Genomic DNA, 17858 nt, shown 5'->3' with positions numbered 1-17858 from the left:
GCAGAGTTATAACCTCATGAAGCCCAACATTAGAACACTGTACCTGTGCTCCGAGAGCTGCACAGCAGTTGTGCTGGCTGGCTGCATCTCACTGGCCAGCCTCCATCCAGGCAGCTGGCGAACAAAGGTGCTGGAATAATCTCCGCCCTCCTTCTACATGAGTAAACACACAGGGGTAGGATCTAGACTAAAGGAATTATTTCTGCAGTTATTCAATACCCTCCCACACATAAAAATTCCAGATTTCTAGGGAAACACTTCATCCTCCATACAGGAGACACTGTCCATTTCCAGTTGTTCTCACATAACTCCTAACAGTGTAATGAAGCATTGCCCAACTTTTCTGCTTACAAGGCAGAAAGAGGAGCAACACACAGATACACCACATGCATGCTCTGTGAGTGCCTCTTGGCCCTACTTCATGCTATTAACTTCAACACTCTTAGAAAGGTGTAACAGAGGGGCACAGGTTGTCATGAATCCCAATGCTAATAAATTTCTACAAGTTTCTTCTGAAATGCCTTGAAGATTTTCTTGAAAAAAGAAATGGAATAACTCAAAAATCAGGAAGAGACATAAGGCTGCCTTTGACAGCAGCAGTTTCCACCCATCATATGAGGTAAAACAATGCCACCATCAATGTTTTTCAAACAGTAATATACCCCAAATGTAGAATTGCAGGACAAATGGCTTAATGGCCTCTCTAAAAAATTAAAATCAGTGTATGAGATATGTCAAAATTATCTCACTAATTATGTCACAGGGATACATACAACAGACTAGGTAGCTCTACTGAGGAATAACAAATTGTATTTCAATGTTAGGAAAGACAGAATTGTAGAGGATGCTAAAAAAAAAAAAATCATGATTCATTTGATCAACACAAGATGTATAGAGCCAAAAGCCTTGCAAACACTGATAATAGTCATGAGGATGTCTCAAGATGTTTCATGACTGCAAGTACTACCTTTTTGAAAGTATATTTGCTCACAGCAAGGTAATTCTACCACTCTTCCTTTCCCTGGCTTCTCATTCTCTGCTCAGCTTTATGGGAATGTTGAAGACAAAAGGGAGGTTTAATCTCTACTGTATGTTGGGCTCAGACTTCTTATCCCCCCTGTGTATTTTTACTCAAATGAAGAATGAGTTTATAAAGATCTATCATTCTTAGGTTCTTGCTGTCTACCGTTCTCACTAGAGACAGACAGTGACAAACCCTAAGCATTTAAAAACCCCAATCTATTTCTGACATCCCATCTCTCCTGTAAAATAAATTCCTTCCCTATGATGAGGCAGGACTGAACACTGGCAGGTACTTCTGCTTAACATATGATTAAGGTGCTAATTTTTCTCCCAAACTCATCAACAACATATGACTTAAGTAAGCTTGTCCAATAATTTTTATGAAGAATTCTCAGGTTTTCGGCTTTTAATCTACTTGTTCTACTAAGTGGTAGGCAGTTTGGTTTTGTTGTTAATTTCTAGCTATAAATTAAAATGGCCTGAGAAAACACCCAATGGAGGCACAGTTTTTAAGCCTTAAAATTGGGAAAGAAAACAAAGAAATTATCAAGTCATGCTATTTAGCACAGAAAAATGCAACTAGTCCAAAGACAATCAAACATGGTTTGCTACCCCTTATTGAAGACAAATGTGTTTCAAAAAAGGAAAATTCCCTTTTGAATGGTAAATGAAATGCATTATGTTGTAGCTTACCTAACAATAATAGCTTCCAAACAGGCAGAACATACGTAACATACATCAGGTAGTTTCTTAGAGATTAAGTTTTTATGTTTTAATACTGTGCAAAAGATTGCTGCAGCTTTGGGTCTTTGATAATGCTCCTATTAGACCATTCCTTTCAAAATTATTGCACAGCAAATGTTATTGTGGTTCTTATTTCTGAAGTACTCCTTCAATGCTTTTCTCATCGTATATAGAACAAACTATCTTTTTGTATCTGCTTGAGGTATAAATTAACAGTTTCTGCAAGAAAAGTACTCTTTCCTTGTACTCAAAGCATTTAAAAAAAAAAAAGATACTGAATTAACTTTCAATTTACTTAGACAAGAGATTGCTGTCTTCCAGAAAAATATACCACAGTTGCAAGGTGTAAACAGCACAAGTTATACTTTAAAAAGTTTTGTATGCAGAAACATAGTAGAAGATCTTTTCAATAGGTGGGCTTCTGAGGATCCACATAAGCAGGGTTGTAAGGGGGCTGGCTGATTGGGTAAGGTGCTCCAGCACCAGCTGAAAAGCAAAACACAAGGAAAAACAGATTTGTAAAATTTACATTCTAATTCTACATCTATAATGGCAACTTCTCTTTTGAATACATAGTTTAGAGGTTCAACTTATCTTCAATCTTAATTGGACTTGAGAAGAGTTTGTGCTAACTCATAAAACATACGCATTTCAAAAGTAAGTCACAAAAAAACTTTGTTCTTGTGGGTTGTTTTGTGGGTTTGGGTTTTTTTTTTTTGATGCTTAAGTGTACATGTGTATTACGGGAGCCACAAGCACATGGTTAGCCTTCAGGGGAGAACACAGTTTAAAAAAAAGGAACAGATCTGGTTGAAAAAACCCAGCCAGTGGAAGTCAGAGATGCACAAACAACAGGATATACCTGATAGTACACCAAGAAGTGAAAATAAAACACCGGGCAAAAGAAAAAGGACTAGAGAAAGCATCTTTGGATTCCTTCAGGGAAAATGCTTTCCTGGTAAGTGTCACAGAGTTAATTAAAAAATTAAAATAAAAGGGAAAAAAGTATCCCACTGCTTCCAAGCACATTAAAGAGTTTGACTTATATACTAGATGTATATCACTCAGAAGATACCCTTATTTTCTAGTATTCTGAGACAAGCTGCTCTCAACAGGCATCTTCATTTTCAGGTGTGTCAAATAGCACAAGTTAGTTCATATAATGCAGCACCTGATCAGATCCCTGGCAAGTCTAAGTGTGGTTATCTTTTGCTGATCTTGTAAAGTGAGTGGGTTTGGCTCCTGTGTGACAGAGCAGGTATTCTCTCCCTTGCATATGACCTAATTAAGAGACTGCCCCTTGGTTAACAGACAAGAGAAATGAAGAAAAGAGCTCTCACTTCAAGACATTCTCAGCTGGCAATTTGGAAAGCATTTCGAGATTTTCCCAGAAAAAAAAAATATTTAAGAACAAATAAACCAGCAAGAGTTTGAGAAACTAGCGAGTAGAAGCAAAATGACTAGTTTATTGGCTCCTTCACATGATAAAGATGAGGCCAAAGCACTTTGGGATAATCCCACAAAACCCACAGCTTCTTCAGAGTTTACAAGAGAAAAATGAAGTCAACAGGCCTACCAAGTCAGCATTTTTACATGCAGAGCTGGTTTGTACATTGTCAACGTGCAATTTCTAACTGGTTTACAAATGCTTAAGAGCATGAACAGCCATTTGAGTTGTCATGAAAGAGCTACTTTCTAAGGGCATTATCCACTATTCAGGACTATAATTTGCTTGTTACTTGGATGAACAGTGTGGTTTGTAAGAGGGCTTTAAGATCCCAGGACAGGTAACAGCCTAGTTTTGGCCTCTCTGAACAGCCAGGACCCAGTTGTTCGGAGAACAGCTATTACTAGTGGAAGTGGGAATTAGTAATAGCAACAATAAAGCTGCATGAAAACAATGCTGTGAAAGAAGGAAAGCAGAAGAAAAAAATATTCCAATAATTCTGCTAGTCATTGTCAAACTTGTCTGATGTTGATCAGAGATTCTGTATTCTATAAACCTGGTGATGAACTACTAGAAAATGCCATCTGTGTACAGATTGAAAGATCTAGCAAATATTAGATTAGAAAGGGTATGTAGAAACACTCAACTACCACACATATATTAATTGGACTTTCATTTTAACACTTTAATTTCAACTGAATTAGTACAACATTCTACTGGATCCACTGATAGCCCCAATTAACACCAAACTTTGCCAATACAGCTCCAGCTACATCTCCTCTTGCAATGCTTAACATAGAAATGGTGATGGAAATTTCAGCAAGGGTGAATTACAGCATGCACCATAACTTGAGTTTTACATAATTTGTCTACATTTACCTTAATATAGTCACAGAAAATAATAAATGTAAACAATACAAGATTGACTCCAAAGCAACTGTCTATTTAGCTATTTAAGAGATGAAGAAACACTCAGCGCTACCTTACCTGCCACCGTTTCATGATAAGCTGGGGGTCCCGACGGCTGCATGGGGTAAGGGGGAGGATACTGTGCAGGGTACGGTGCTACCGGCATTCCCGGTTGTGGCTGGATAGCCACAGGCTGATATCCTTGATATGGGGCTACCGGGTAGTTGGGTGGCACTCCCTGTTGTTGGGGATAGGGAGCATGAACCACTGTAGTGGAAGTAGTGGTGGTCACAACAGCTACAAGCAAGCAAAAAGAACATGGTTAGTGCTGGTGGTTTAAGGAGATCATTTGGGACAGCCAACAACAGTAACATACAAAACATTCTCTCTTAAGATTGATTTCTCAAATCTGGGTAATTTCATTTTCAAAGTTCCACGAAAGACTTTAAAAATGTATGCCTCTAAGTATTCTTCCATTGATCTCAGTGGTACCGAGAGCCTTCACATACTGGAATAGCAGCCAACTTACCTCCTTGCTTCTCAACCACAAAGAGCAAAGAATTTTTGTCTTGGACTCTTCAAAAACCAGGAACTCAACCCTGCAGTCAAGTTGTCTATCACTTGGTATGAGACTGGAAAAACTGCTAATTTTTAAATGTAATCTGCTTTTAAGGATTAAGGTGATAAAGATCTCCTTTATCAGGTATGGAGCTTCCTACCATGATTGCCCAAATCAGCTTCCTTTTGTATGTTGTCTACACACTAAACATCTCTAAGTAAGTCAAAGGTAAACATACATTAAGCCATTGATTTTTGTAGAAGCTGATGTTGGATCATTGGTTCATATCTCTTACTGGAATAAGGGAGTATTAACACTTTATAATAAACTGCAGTAATTTGTTTTTCAGATCTCCTTTCTCTTTATGCTACAATTATAGACTTTGTTCAAAATTGCACTGTTGCAGTCCTGGGCCTTTGGTTTATTTTTCAGGTGTATTTTTAAGGGACTAGGAAATATTTAAAATTTCATCCTATCCCCTGCTTACCTAAACAAACAAAAAACCCCCACCCAGCCCCCTCCAAACCAAATCCACATTGGGGTGGGTGGGGAAAGAGAATGTCTAAATACTTAGAAAAAATTCCAAAACATCACATTCTGAAGCAGTTTAAATGCTTATTTTTAATGTTTAGGTATTGCAACTTCTGCAGCAGACAGGTAAGGCAAGATTATTTTCACCTTTTACAGGAACACAATTTTCCAGAGGAGAAAAAAAAAGTTTTGTTCAAAGATGTGGAAAAAAAAAAAAAATGTACAGGTACTTACGTCGTGGTCTTCGACATGCTTTATACAAACAGCAACAGGAACAGGTGAGGCACAGAATAATAGTAACTACAATCACTGCAAAAACAGTAATTCCAATCGCAACAAAGGTTCCAAAACTGCAAGAAAGATACCACCAAAAGTAGTAAGAGTCTTTCACATAAATTTGTTACTCTTTAACCTAACCTTCCATAGCAAACACATTGCTCCTGCTCCAGTCTGTTACCCTTACTACTCCATGCATTTGAATAAGAAACAACAGTCAAATGCAGTGCTACATGAGGTCAGGTCTGCTAAACCAGCCGAAGCTTACCAACTTCTAGCAAGGAACTCGCTCCTCTGCATATGAAAAGGGCCCAATGTGAGTCTTCCGTCCCTCTCATTTTAGTGTGTCTGCAATTCTTGTTATTTTAGGGCAAATGTGCGTCCCTTTATGCATTCCAAAAGGTTACAGCAATAAGGTTTCAAAATCACTAGTTTGATGACTTAATTTTCCAAGCATTACCTGCCTGCCCTGAACACACAGGTAGGTATGCCTGAAAAGAAGCACCTCAGACTTTGGGGTGACAGCAAATTCTTCACACATTCGTAAGACCTCCCAGGACCAATCTCAAGACAATCTCAGTACTGAGCAGACCTCTCCACACTGCAGACTCTTGGCAGGTTCCTTGGCATTCGTAAACAGTTGTTTTAGAAGACAGGTTTCACACAGTTTAGAAGATCTGAAATTCTGCCAATTTTAGTGTAACAAAAGTATGTTATGCTATATTATGGGAGACAGAAATACTGCCTAAACTGCCAAAACCTACGACAGAAAGTCCAACGATTACACCAGCTTTAACCTCTGTGATGAGTACCTAATGATGGAGGCAGACATAAAGCTTCCAGAGATGACTGTTTATAAGTTCTGTTTACCACACAGGGAAGAAAAAGTAACACTGTAAAGCATTAAATGCCCAGCGACAATTCTCTTTTAAGTGTTAATTGACATGATCTGTTTCCTGCTGTCTGAAATCAATAAAACCCTTCTTCCATAGAAGCCAAAGTCTCCAGCACTTTTGTTTCTTAAAAAAAATGCACCATGCATTAGTTTTGGGAACAATTGCAGGAAGTCAGTTTTAATGAACAACAAGCTCTAAAATAATAAGTAGAGAGCTGGTTTTATATCTATCCTGTTTTTGATTCTTCGTAGAGATTTTGGCTACAGAACTCTCGTTTTTTTCCTGCTCAGTTTCCTGTTAACATCTCTAAAACAAAATGACACATCTCCAGAACCTCCAGTAATTTTCACTTGGCTACCAGCCATCAAATGTGAAAACTGTTTTTCAGTATCAACAACACTAGAAGGTTAAATCACTGACAAAAAAAATGCAAAGTGCTCTATCCCTAGCCCAAATTTGGAAGACCTCACTGCAGTCTTCCAGAGCAACTTAACCCTCAGTAAGCTGGATACCGAACATAAGCATTGACAAATAAAACAGGGTCAACTTAAAATTTATTTTTTTCCCTTAAGAGAGGTTCCATCAATTTTATTGTTTCTGGAACAGCTAGAAGAAAAAGCTTTGGTCTAATCTCTTTCAACAATCTGAGCAACAATTCTATCTAAGTGTAACTGTACCTAACTTGTGCACTGATTTTGTGAAGTACTAAATATAACAATATGGATTTACTCTCAAGTACTAAATCTACTACTGTGGATCACCTATGCTCCCTGCACCCAAACATTTACATGTAAGAACAGGAAGCAGGAACTGCTGCAACCTCCTGAAGTCACAGAGGCCACGTCAGAAACACTGCCAGGAAAGCAAACAGATGATTGCAACACAGCTGCAAAATGTTAAGATGCATGCATGCTTTGTCACATTTATTTGCGGCTTTACAGAATGCTTTTCATATGCTGACCTTGCTAATGCAAGTGCAAATGCGTTGCTAACCATGCTGCTTGTAAGTGCTCCCTCCATCCTCACGAACATTAGTTTCGCTTCAGCACAGTAAATTCACAGCCAGCTCATCCCCATTCCCAAATCCCATTTTTTTCAAGCCTGGTACAAAAAGGAAGATACAAATGCAACTGGGGGGCGCGGAGGGTGGAGATAAAGATGCACAATGATAACACACCTTGAAACACAGCTTGCCTCTTGTCCATGACGCCAACAGCAAACATACATCAAGTTAGTTTGAAATCACAAGCTGAACTCTTGTCTATGTGGAAATGGATTAGATTTAAGAGTGTCCTGTGGAATTTAGATTAATTATACAGGGTCCTTACTAGATACTCATTATATTAATTCAGATATACACTGGAGAAGAAAGAGAGAGAAGTGTGCACAATGGATTCATACATTAGGCTTAACCATCTTGATTGCAATGTTCACAAGAAACAGCATAAATGCCTGTGACAGGCTAAGGACACCTCTAGAAACTGCAGGACGACAAGTGTTAACTACAATTACTGATACTTGTGGAGTGCCAACAGCATTTTGCTCGTTCTTGTTCCCACTTCTGTATCAACCCTGAGAAAGCTCTCTCACTAGGGAAGTTAACATTTCCATTACACACAATTATTAACAAGCAACATTAGCAGAAACAACAAATGAAAAGTGTGTTCTAGGTTCTTCCTCAGGCTTTTTCCTCAGTAAAGAAGGAAAAAAAAACCAAACTGCTTTGCTAGTGAACTATGCTAAGGAAAGAAATACTTATGTCAAGGAAAGAGACTAGGCCTGACAAAGACAACTAGAATTTTTCACTTCTACAGACAATGAACTTCTTCGAACTTTAGCAAAGGTTGGGCAAAATCAAAGAAAACTAAGAAATGAAGAAAACAGACAAAACATCCACCCATTGTAAATAAACTAGCACAGCAAGAAACTGGCAGAGAGCCCTTATCTCTCACAACCAAATTCAGTTCTGAGATGACAAGAGAGAAAACAGCACAAGTCCATCTGCAGCCAAGCTGGCCACCAACAGATAAACATTGGTCAGTTTGAAGCATGGGTTCCATTTGCTTATTTTTAATAAAGTTTTCTGCTTACGGAAGCACATCTCATTGTGTACTTACTACCTTTAATAATGAAAGCGACAAAAGCAAAGCTCAGGGGAAAAAACCCCACCATATTCTTATTTTCACCAAGTTGTTAGAGACACTCTGTGCATTTTCATAATTTGTCTGCATCTTTGCTAAAACGACAGGACCATGGCATGGTGACATTTTGCATATACCTTTTAAAGAGCTAAGTGGAGACACATATTTAAAGTATAGGTGTGTCAGGTGCATACACTTTAGAGTGCAGTTTTGTGTTTCTGTGTGTAAACACTGTGATTCAGTTCTACTCACTGCAATACTGTGTGATTACTACAGACCAAAATTATAACCCTTCAGAAACAGCTCAGGGAATGAAATAACTGACAGGAGTTAGTTCTTCCCAGAGTTTTCTAAAGAGTACACACAACAGGATTACCTTAGGCATTTTTATCACCTGCTTTTCAGCAGAAGCATAATTTTCCTGCCAGTGCTTGGCCTCATGCAAACTAATGTCTTGAAACAGCAGAAGGTAGCATGACATTTACAGAAAACAAAACAGTAAGGGCTATGAACTTGCAACTCATGGCATCAACACCCTCTTTCAACACTGGAGCTCTTCAAACATAACTAACAATTTCTATTGATAATCAAAACTAGTAATACTCTTTTGGAACATCTGAATGGTCAAGCAGTACTTTACTATAATGTCTGTCCTTTTGTTGAAGGATAACACTCATTGTTTTGTGCAAAATGTACTTCGCATATATTAAGTTGACGCGTTAAGGCTGTAATCAGAAAGGCACACAGTTAGCATTCATTGAGTATGGAACAACTGGGCCTTGAAGAGGCAATTAATCAAGCCAACTGACGAAGAATACTCAAGATCCGTCAGGAAGAAGAGCAGTTACTGAGATAACAAGAAGGATAATTGTGCGTAAGGAATGCAGAATGCGATGGGGGGGGGGGGAACTGATAACCCAAAAGTGAGACTCTCAATAGTACTGTTGTATGAGCCCATAAATCCACATGCTAACCACTAAAATCCTTGAAATGCAACTGAAGATTGATAAAGAGGAACATCATACCCCAGAACATCATTAGGCTGCAAAGTTGCAGAAATCAGCAGTAACTGGGGGAAAGGTAAAGGCGACAGGGCAATATCGACCACCGAGTCGATTCCAGACTGAAAAGGTCAATTTAAATATAACTAACCAATAACAAATGATAGTGTAATTACTAACAAATAAGTGTAAGTTTGGGTGGGTTTTTGCTAATCATGTAACAGGATAAACACACTGTAGTTTTTTTGTGGAGTTAAGCCAGCTTTGTGGGATACCACCTGGCTCCCAGCTTTGTGCAAACCTGGAATAAATATGCAACGTCTCCCCGAGTGTGTGGAAATTGGCTTACTGCACACCAGGTAACGAATCTGCTTTTTGGACAACACTTTTACAACCCAAGGATTACTGCCCTGAGCACTCCTTCCTGAATATTCAGTAATATCCCATCAGTGAAACTGCTGAAAAAAGTGCAGAAAGGCTATCACTGATAGAAGATGTTACTCAAGTAAGGCCAGAATGGTGCTCAGCATACTTTACTCAGTGAACCGTTTAAGCTTCAGGAGACAAGATATTCCAGATACTGTATAAAGACTCTCTTGCAGTGTGCTAACTCCAGAAAGCCTGTACTCCTTTCTTAAACAAAACTATTGCTTCACTGGCTTGCTTTCACTTGATTAATCTGTCTAAAAGGACTCTGAAAATATTTGAAAAAAAATATTCAGAGTAAATGATAATTTAATTACCAACTGTTAGCATTATATATAAATGAAAAAGATCAGACACGAGGGATTGTAGCTTAAAGATTCTTCCCCTGAATGGTTAATCAAGAAAAAAAAACCACAAAACAAACAAACAAAAAACCCCACCAAATCACCAACCAAAGAAAAACCAAACCAAAACCACACACCTTAACCCCTGCATTCTGCAAACAAACGTCAGAGTGCAGAAATCAGGATGGCCACAGCACCAGGTCAGAATGCTCTGCTGGCGTCACAGTTTGAACACAGGTTTCCAGACTCCCACATTACATATACCATAGTCTCTAAATAAAGCACACATTGTTACAAACAGCTTGAGCTCATTCACTGCCATTTCCTGCTTCTCTCTCTTCACATAAAAGCTAACTTTTGCCAATAATTTAACAGAAAACAAAAATCAAACCTAATAGCCGTTTTAGTGCAGCAACAATAAACTGCAACTTCTCAAAGTAAATATGAAAAGATAATGCCTAGCCCTTTTGTACCACCACCTCTCTCCTTTCTTGCCCTGCTCCACTTCCACCCCTATTCTCTCACCTTTGGAAAGCACTAAATTGTATGTGTAATGAGCATACCTCGCAGACTCACCTTATCTTTAAAGTTGTCTAATTATTCAAAATACATATCAGTTTATCAGTTCACATAGAGAGTTACCTGATTAGTGCCTGTTTTATGACTTTTGGTACTGAACAAGACACAATGGACATATTGAAATGGGACAATCAAACTCAGGATCTAAATAGTATTATTTGTAGAAGTTAATTCTCAAGGCAGTTGTTCGTATTGGAGATCTCAATCTTAAACACTGTCAAATGGAAAAAAATGTAAAATGCTCTGAGTGTATTTAAGGCCTTTTAAAATATCCAAGTTTCAGTTCCAGCCACGTATTTTTAACCCTCCTTAATAGTTTGAATCACTTAAGCTGGCGACATTTTGTAAGCCCTGCTGTACAGAAAGTTTTTGCATATCTATGCATTCATGACAATGGGACACGCTGCAAATTTTGTCTTTAAAAAAAATCCAAAGAAACAACAAGACCACTTAGTTCCGAAAAATTAGTTTAAGCAGCCTATTTATTTCGCAAGTTTTAATTTATTCAAGATTTGCTCAATGCTACAAGAAACATGCTGGCACAGTCCTTTTCAAAAGCACAGCTGCTTTTAAAAACAAACATTTACAAATACTGAGTTACGGCTGTAACACAGGGTGGTCTGGAAAGACTTCAGAAGATAATTTAGGGCCATTCCTAGAAGTCTGGAAAAAAAAATATTGAGTATACATATAGCATTCCTTACTGCTCCAGAAAAGGATACAGTGCCCAGAAATGTGACAGAGTGGTAAATGCCCAGACTTGCCCTGACTCCGGTACAGGGCATGACCAAACAAGTCCCCAGATTGAGATACTTTCCTAGGTTCAACATTTTAGTCACAGCCATACAATGCCACATACCACCTCTAAAGCTTAGCAGGAAAATAAAAGATACACTTTTTCTTTCCTAAAGAAAAAGCAGTATGACTTCCCAATAGTCTTTCAGAAGGATTAGTTTTTACAGCTTTACAAACAACACACTTCCTCAGTTTAATGTTTTAGCATGAATATTCAAAACATAAGAACCACTTTGCTACAGACTAAAAAAAATAATCTACTATTACACAAAAAGCAAACTCCTGTGACGTTATACTTACAGGAAAACATTAGCATGACTTTAACACTTGACAGACTGACCAGCCTATTTTAGCACAGCTGGGGTTTGGGCCACAAGAGCTTCAGCACACGCGGATAATCAAAATATAGCATAGAATTAAGCCTCATAGTCCAGGTGCAATCACACTAATTGCTGGTGTCAGCCATGGCCTGCTCCAGCCATTTTATCCAGGGGCCACCTCCCCAAAATGACATCTCTACATGATCAAGAAGTGACAAAGAAACAAGGGCCCAGTGACTCCTGTGGTGGGCAACAGGCAGCTCAAAATTCAGCTGAATAGTATGGTTTCAAAATGATGAAATCTTGACAGTTTCATCAGACTGGTACGTTTGAGTAACTGCTAAGTCATTTTATAAGCTACACAATGCAGTGAAGCGTGGACTGAAACTACGATGTCTGCGTTAGTCTTTCAGACAAATGTTAAATCAAGTTAGCACTTGAGAGTGTCCCTCCTAGGGTCCTGCCCATGTACAGTTCCTTAACATGCAGAAAATGGTTTAATCTAATTTTGGCTAACCCATCAGTACAGCACCAGCTCAAGTCATCACTAATTGTAACCTGCTAAACTGCTCTAGCACGAACACAGATTAACCACCACAGAAAACCATTAAAACTTATCACAAGTTTCCATAACTTCTTTTTGGGGGTACGCAGAAAGAACTAAGTTTGCAGCAGGAGCCCCCTGAAACAATCCCTGGTACACCTCTGCTTACCTGCAGTCTAAGCAACCTTGAGCTACATCCCCCAGAGTTAGCAGCTGAGCACAGCCCAGCAACCCTTCGCATCAGCCAAACCAGCTCTGGCATGAGAACCAATACTACAGGAACAACAATAATGCCATAGTATGCCAAGAAGCCCTGCAACTGCAAAAGTGTCAGAGAGAAAGAGAATGCAGGAGTCTTTTGAGAAAAAGTTTGCTAAATATGTACTAAATGGGTCTTTTTTCTCTTTGTTCAAATAGGAAGCTGACGTGGGTTACTTTAAGCCCAAAATAATAAACTTTGATTTCATAAACAAAGACCTATTGGAAGTAAAGCTAATTACTACTTTTTTTTTAAAGATACTAACTTCTCAAGTTTTTCAAGTAGCATGTAACAGGTTTAGCACAAGTTCTGAAGCAGCCCGTAAGAGAAAGTGGCAGGGAGGGAACTTCCTGGAGTTTCTGGTTTTACCCAGACATCCGACACCCGGATCCAACAGGTTATATACAGGTTGTATACAAGCATCTCTTCTAGGTCTATAAACAGTTCATTTGTACTAAATATGTCTAGTTACATAAATCCCTTTGTAATGCATACTAAAAATACAAATTTCCAGGGAAGTTTCCCAGGAAATCTACTATTGTACACTTTGTAGACAGTTGAGAATAGTTGCTACAGGTAACTGGTACATTAAAAATATGTACATAACAACCAGAAAAGTCAGAGCTGCATTCAGAGGGACTAAAGTCTTTCATCAGCAGTGCAAGAATTAACAGTGCAGCTTCATGCAGGTCACAAGACAACTTCAGACAAGTCCATTGGATCCTCAGCATAAAAACAGTCCTTAAACGCAATACAAGGCATTTACTTCTACAGATGATACGTAAATTTAGAATGCTCCTTTAGTGGCAAAAATAGGATGTAGATTGATTACAGGCACAGATATTTAAGGCAAACAAAGTGAGTCAGTTCCCCTCCTACCATTAGGATCCCAGTTCAATGATACAGGATGTTACCTCTCACCCGGATTAAAATTTGGGATCAACATAAAGGCAATGGGAGGGATTTTTCTGAAATGGTTAACTGAATTAATAGAACAAGTTTAACTGAAAAAAAAATAATTAAGTACCACAGAAAATTTTTCCCAACAACCACTGTAATACTATGAATTTGCTACTGCTGATGCCATACTAATTCCAGAAAGCAGATTTAAGCAACTAATTATAAACTAACTTGGCCAAAGAAATAGTTTTAAATTTAAAAAAAAAAAAAAAAAATATTTCTGGCTAATTGCAACCCAGTGTATGACTTGCCAAACATACTGAAACTGCAAAGGAAGTTTAGACTAGGTTACACCCACCGGCTTTGCTTACTGTATGACCCCGCTCTTACATGAAACAAACCTTTTTCTCTACCCCATTACTCATATGTCATCACATATATAAAAGTTAGAAACACTGTGTTCAGGCAGGAGCAAAGCTTAAATTAGGTTAATTATCATATACTACTATGAACTGACACGCTGCCTCATTCTCTCTTCGGGAGAAGTGTTACTCATCCAGCACAATGAGGATCATCAAGGAAAATCTAATGCTGCACAAATAAGAACAGACCTCTGCAGTAGAGGTCACATCCGGCCGACAACTACTTCTCCTTTTAAATGGTATTCATCATTAACAAGACTTTCATTTAAAAAGTCACAAAAGCGACTTTGATGACAGGTTCCTTCCACAATCTAAAAAAATAGAAGTTTTTAAGTTTACCTCTCACTGGAATTGAGAACCAGAGATCATGCTAGTAAACACAGAAAGGAGTATCGCATTAAAAATGAATGGTATAAAATGTTTTTAATAAAAATAGACTTTGTCAAAAGACCAATATTTGCACAATTGCTAATTTCCTGAAATTAAATTAATTTGTTCATTTCACAGAAGACTCTACAACTCCATTTTTAAAAGCCCAGGCAATTTAAGGACATTCTCTTTCTCCCATAACAATACATCTATTCTCCTCCTCCCATAATACATCTACAACACAATCTGTCACAAATATATCTGGCTACACCTCAGGCCATGGCTATTTGACGGAAGTATATGAAACAGCAGAGATGGAGCTAGCTTTGGAACCCACATGCTCAAACTTTCATAGATGCTATTAAATAACAATCATGGTCTTTTAACCATGTTTTCAAGGAAGGATTCTCTTGTTTCTTGGGCTACAGGATCCTTCTCTGAGGGTTACCCTGCCTGTGGTTGCTTTGACAAGCTCTCTCCAGAGTCAATTTACATGTTAAAAATGTACTGTTTTCAGAGTTACACTATGTAGAGGCACAGTGTAAGCCCAGAGTTAGAAGAGGGAACATTCTAGTTCCTCCCTAGTAAGCACATACAGTCAATGAAGTACACACTCACAGAAAAATTAACTCCTGAACGTAATCAAAGTGATTCATCTTACTGTGTCTTTGCACATTCAGGCCAGGTCGTCTTGTTTTTTGCTGTGACACGGCCTTCTGTAGTTAGAAGAGCATACTAACCCAACCATGCACATCTGCCTCTTGAGCCAGGACAGCATTTTTCAATCTCTCCTTCCCTCTTGGTTTCAGAGTAAATGAACCTGCACAAGCATTAAGCACACTGCCTGAAGCAGGCAGCTGAGAAACCATTAATGGCAACTCACAACTGTTTTGTCAGCTTTAAAGTAGCTTCTTCACAGAGAATACAGTGAACACAAAACGAAATCCTCTATAACGCAAGTTACAATTACAAATTGTGCAAGCTTATACTTACTTTTCAGGTTAGTAAAAAGCATAGAACAATTTTTTAAACAGCTTCAAACCCAAATCTCAATTGTTTCTAGATAATAAGCTTACATTCCTTCGTGAGATTAGCCTGTGTCTGAACACAAGCCCTCACAGAATGGGCTCTGTATGGAGTTTAACTCCTTTATTACAGAAAATATTATGGTCCTGTACTGGAAAAGAAATCCTCTGCTCATTAAATAGAGAATGCTTAAATTTCTAAAAGTTATTTTCTGATTAATAATATTTGTAATTTATTTTTCTTATCATCGGCAACCTATTACAGATGCTGGAGCATCCAAATATGCCATAAAGTGTAAACTGAAGGGGAGAAGGAGGAGAAGAAACGGGGTATAGTTCAGTATCACAGTATTTTTTACCTTGTCAATGGAGAAAACATGCTTAAAAAACATCTAACTTGAGAGACAGCGAATTTTGATAATTGCATCTTCCACAGTTAGGAATTTACTGAGTTTGCCAACTTATGCATGAAGCAGACTATTGCAGATGCTACATTTCAATCAAAGGCAGGCAGAATGACATAGAGTTTCTCCATTTCACAAAAGGAGAATGAAGTCATACAACTACACATTGATCAGCCCATGACAAAACCTGAATGAGCACGCCCCCAGTCTAACAAGGTTGTTCTGTCTCTGCCGGCTGAGGCTTCCCAGGAAGACTGTTGTTCTGCCTCCCTCTTCTCATCACATAACGATGAACAGCTTTTTCTCAAGCATTACTGTATCTGTTACACAATCTGCTGTAACTTCAAGGCAGAAATTAATTCAGAAACAGAGTCCAATTAACTGTGCACAAAGGCAATTTGAAGTTTTGTTTCCATTTAGAAAGACTGATATTAGCTGCCCTAAGTACATTATTTTCTTCTGTAACTCCGAGATAGATGTTCTGAACTGCTCCACTCCTTAAACACTCAGATACTTCACAATCAGTTGAACTGCAGATGTGAGTCATCTAATTTCCTTTTCCAATAAGGGTCACTCTTGGAAAATTGGCATATCTAGGCTAAATAACCATGTTACCAATGCAAATTATGCTGTTCCAGCAAATCAGTGCTCCACTTTTTGCACAGTTGCTTAAAGCAATAATACCACGTACTGCAGAATGAAAGGGGAAAAACAACTAAATTAACCTCACTACTCACAATTCATCTTTGAAATCAGAGCAAAGCAGGGGAAAATTCAGTAATTCAATTAAAAGGGAAAAGACAAAAAACGTGAAACATCTTCCAGTAGTAAATCCTTGCCACAATGCATTCACTAGCAGCAGAAATTCTAGAAATCGTGTATGGTCATCTTGCATGCAAGGAAAAATGGTGGCAAATTTAACAAGTTTAGTGGTGTGAAACCTATGCTTATGCTCTAACGTAAAAGCTCCAAATGATCTTTAAGGATTGATCAACAATGGAAAAAGCAAGAATCTGAGTTACCGCTGAGTTTTATACTTTTCCTAAAATGCTTACATTTGTTTCCAAATGCAATGTTCTGGGAAGCAAAATGCTTTCAAGTACTTGAAAGCACATTATTAAGACACTCCAAAGGAATGTAATTTATTGTCTTCAAAATGTCCCAAAGAAGATTATAGGACATGAACTGCTTGCACTGTGAACTACACTTAACAGGGTTGTCCAAAGTGCCTGGCACCCCTGCCTCAACAGCATCTGATACTCAATATTAAATACTGAGAGATACTAACATTAAAGGATACTAATAAAAAGAAACCTACTAAAAACTGGTGCTTTGCTTTCTGCAGACCACCTCAGAATAAACACAGCAAAAAAAGCAAAAGCACAAGCAAGCTAAAAATGCCTCAGCTAGACAAGACAAGCAAGAACATACATACCACCACTAACCCCTTCCCTAACACTGTCCATATAATTAGAGCATAATTGTGACAGGTTTTCCAAGCAGGGACAAGAGACACCCCAGCTCGCTCAGCCCAGTGGCAAGTCCACAGGCAGCTTGTGACAAGCCCTCAAAAAGGTGAAATTCTCTTAAAAAGCCAGGATTTATGAGCGATGTGTCAGAGTGGTAACTTGATCTGGGAATAAGCCCGACACAAGAATGAGGAACTAAATGCCTTCTGACCCTTGATGCCAGGAAACTATTACCTCTTCCTTTTGACTGGCAGCGTCAAAGGTAGTATTTGCAACTCATGAGAAAGAACAGGGCGCTAAAGGAAGTTGCCCTTTGTTGTCTCTCCTCCTGTTATAAACTGTTTAAAGACTATGCTCATCTTGCTGGAGATATAAAGAAATACCTCAACTGACATCAGCCCTCCTCTCCACACAGTGAAGTATCAAACATAGTCATCAAGAAGCAATGTAAAACTTATCTTCTAAAAGACATTGG

The 17858-nt window shown here is 38.4% G+C and overlaps 1 protein-coding gene across 1 annotated transcript; it reads right to left on the bottom strand.

Moving 5' to 3' along the window:
- Positions 1-1737: 1737 nt before the first annotated feature.
- SHISA5 (shisa family member 5) lies at positions 1738-12854 on the bottom strand (the record flags this gene model as incomplete). The annotated part of the gene is made up of 5 exons (XM_009701929.1): positions 1738-2253; positions 4202-4420; positions 5448-5563; positions 9552-9649; positions 12705-12854. Coding segments are annotated over 5 exons (663 nt in total), but the record flags the coding sequence as incomplete, so codon positions are not given.
- Positions 12855-17858: the final 5004 nt, after the last annotated feature.

This window comes from Cariama cristata, unplaced genomic scaffold, assembly GCF_000690535.1.
Source record: "Cariama cristata isolate BGI_N322 unplaced genomic scaffold, ASM69053v1 scaffold4996, whole genome shotgun sequence".
Taxonomy (NCBI): Eukaryota; Metazoa; Chordata; class Aves; order Cariamiformes; family Cariamidae; genus Cariama; species Cariama cristata.
Note: the sequence above shows the minus strand (reverse complement) of the source record. Positions and strands in the feature narration are given on the sequence as shown.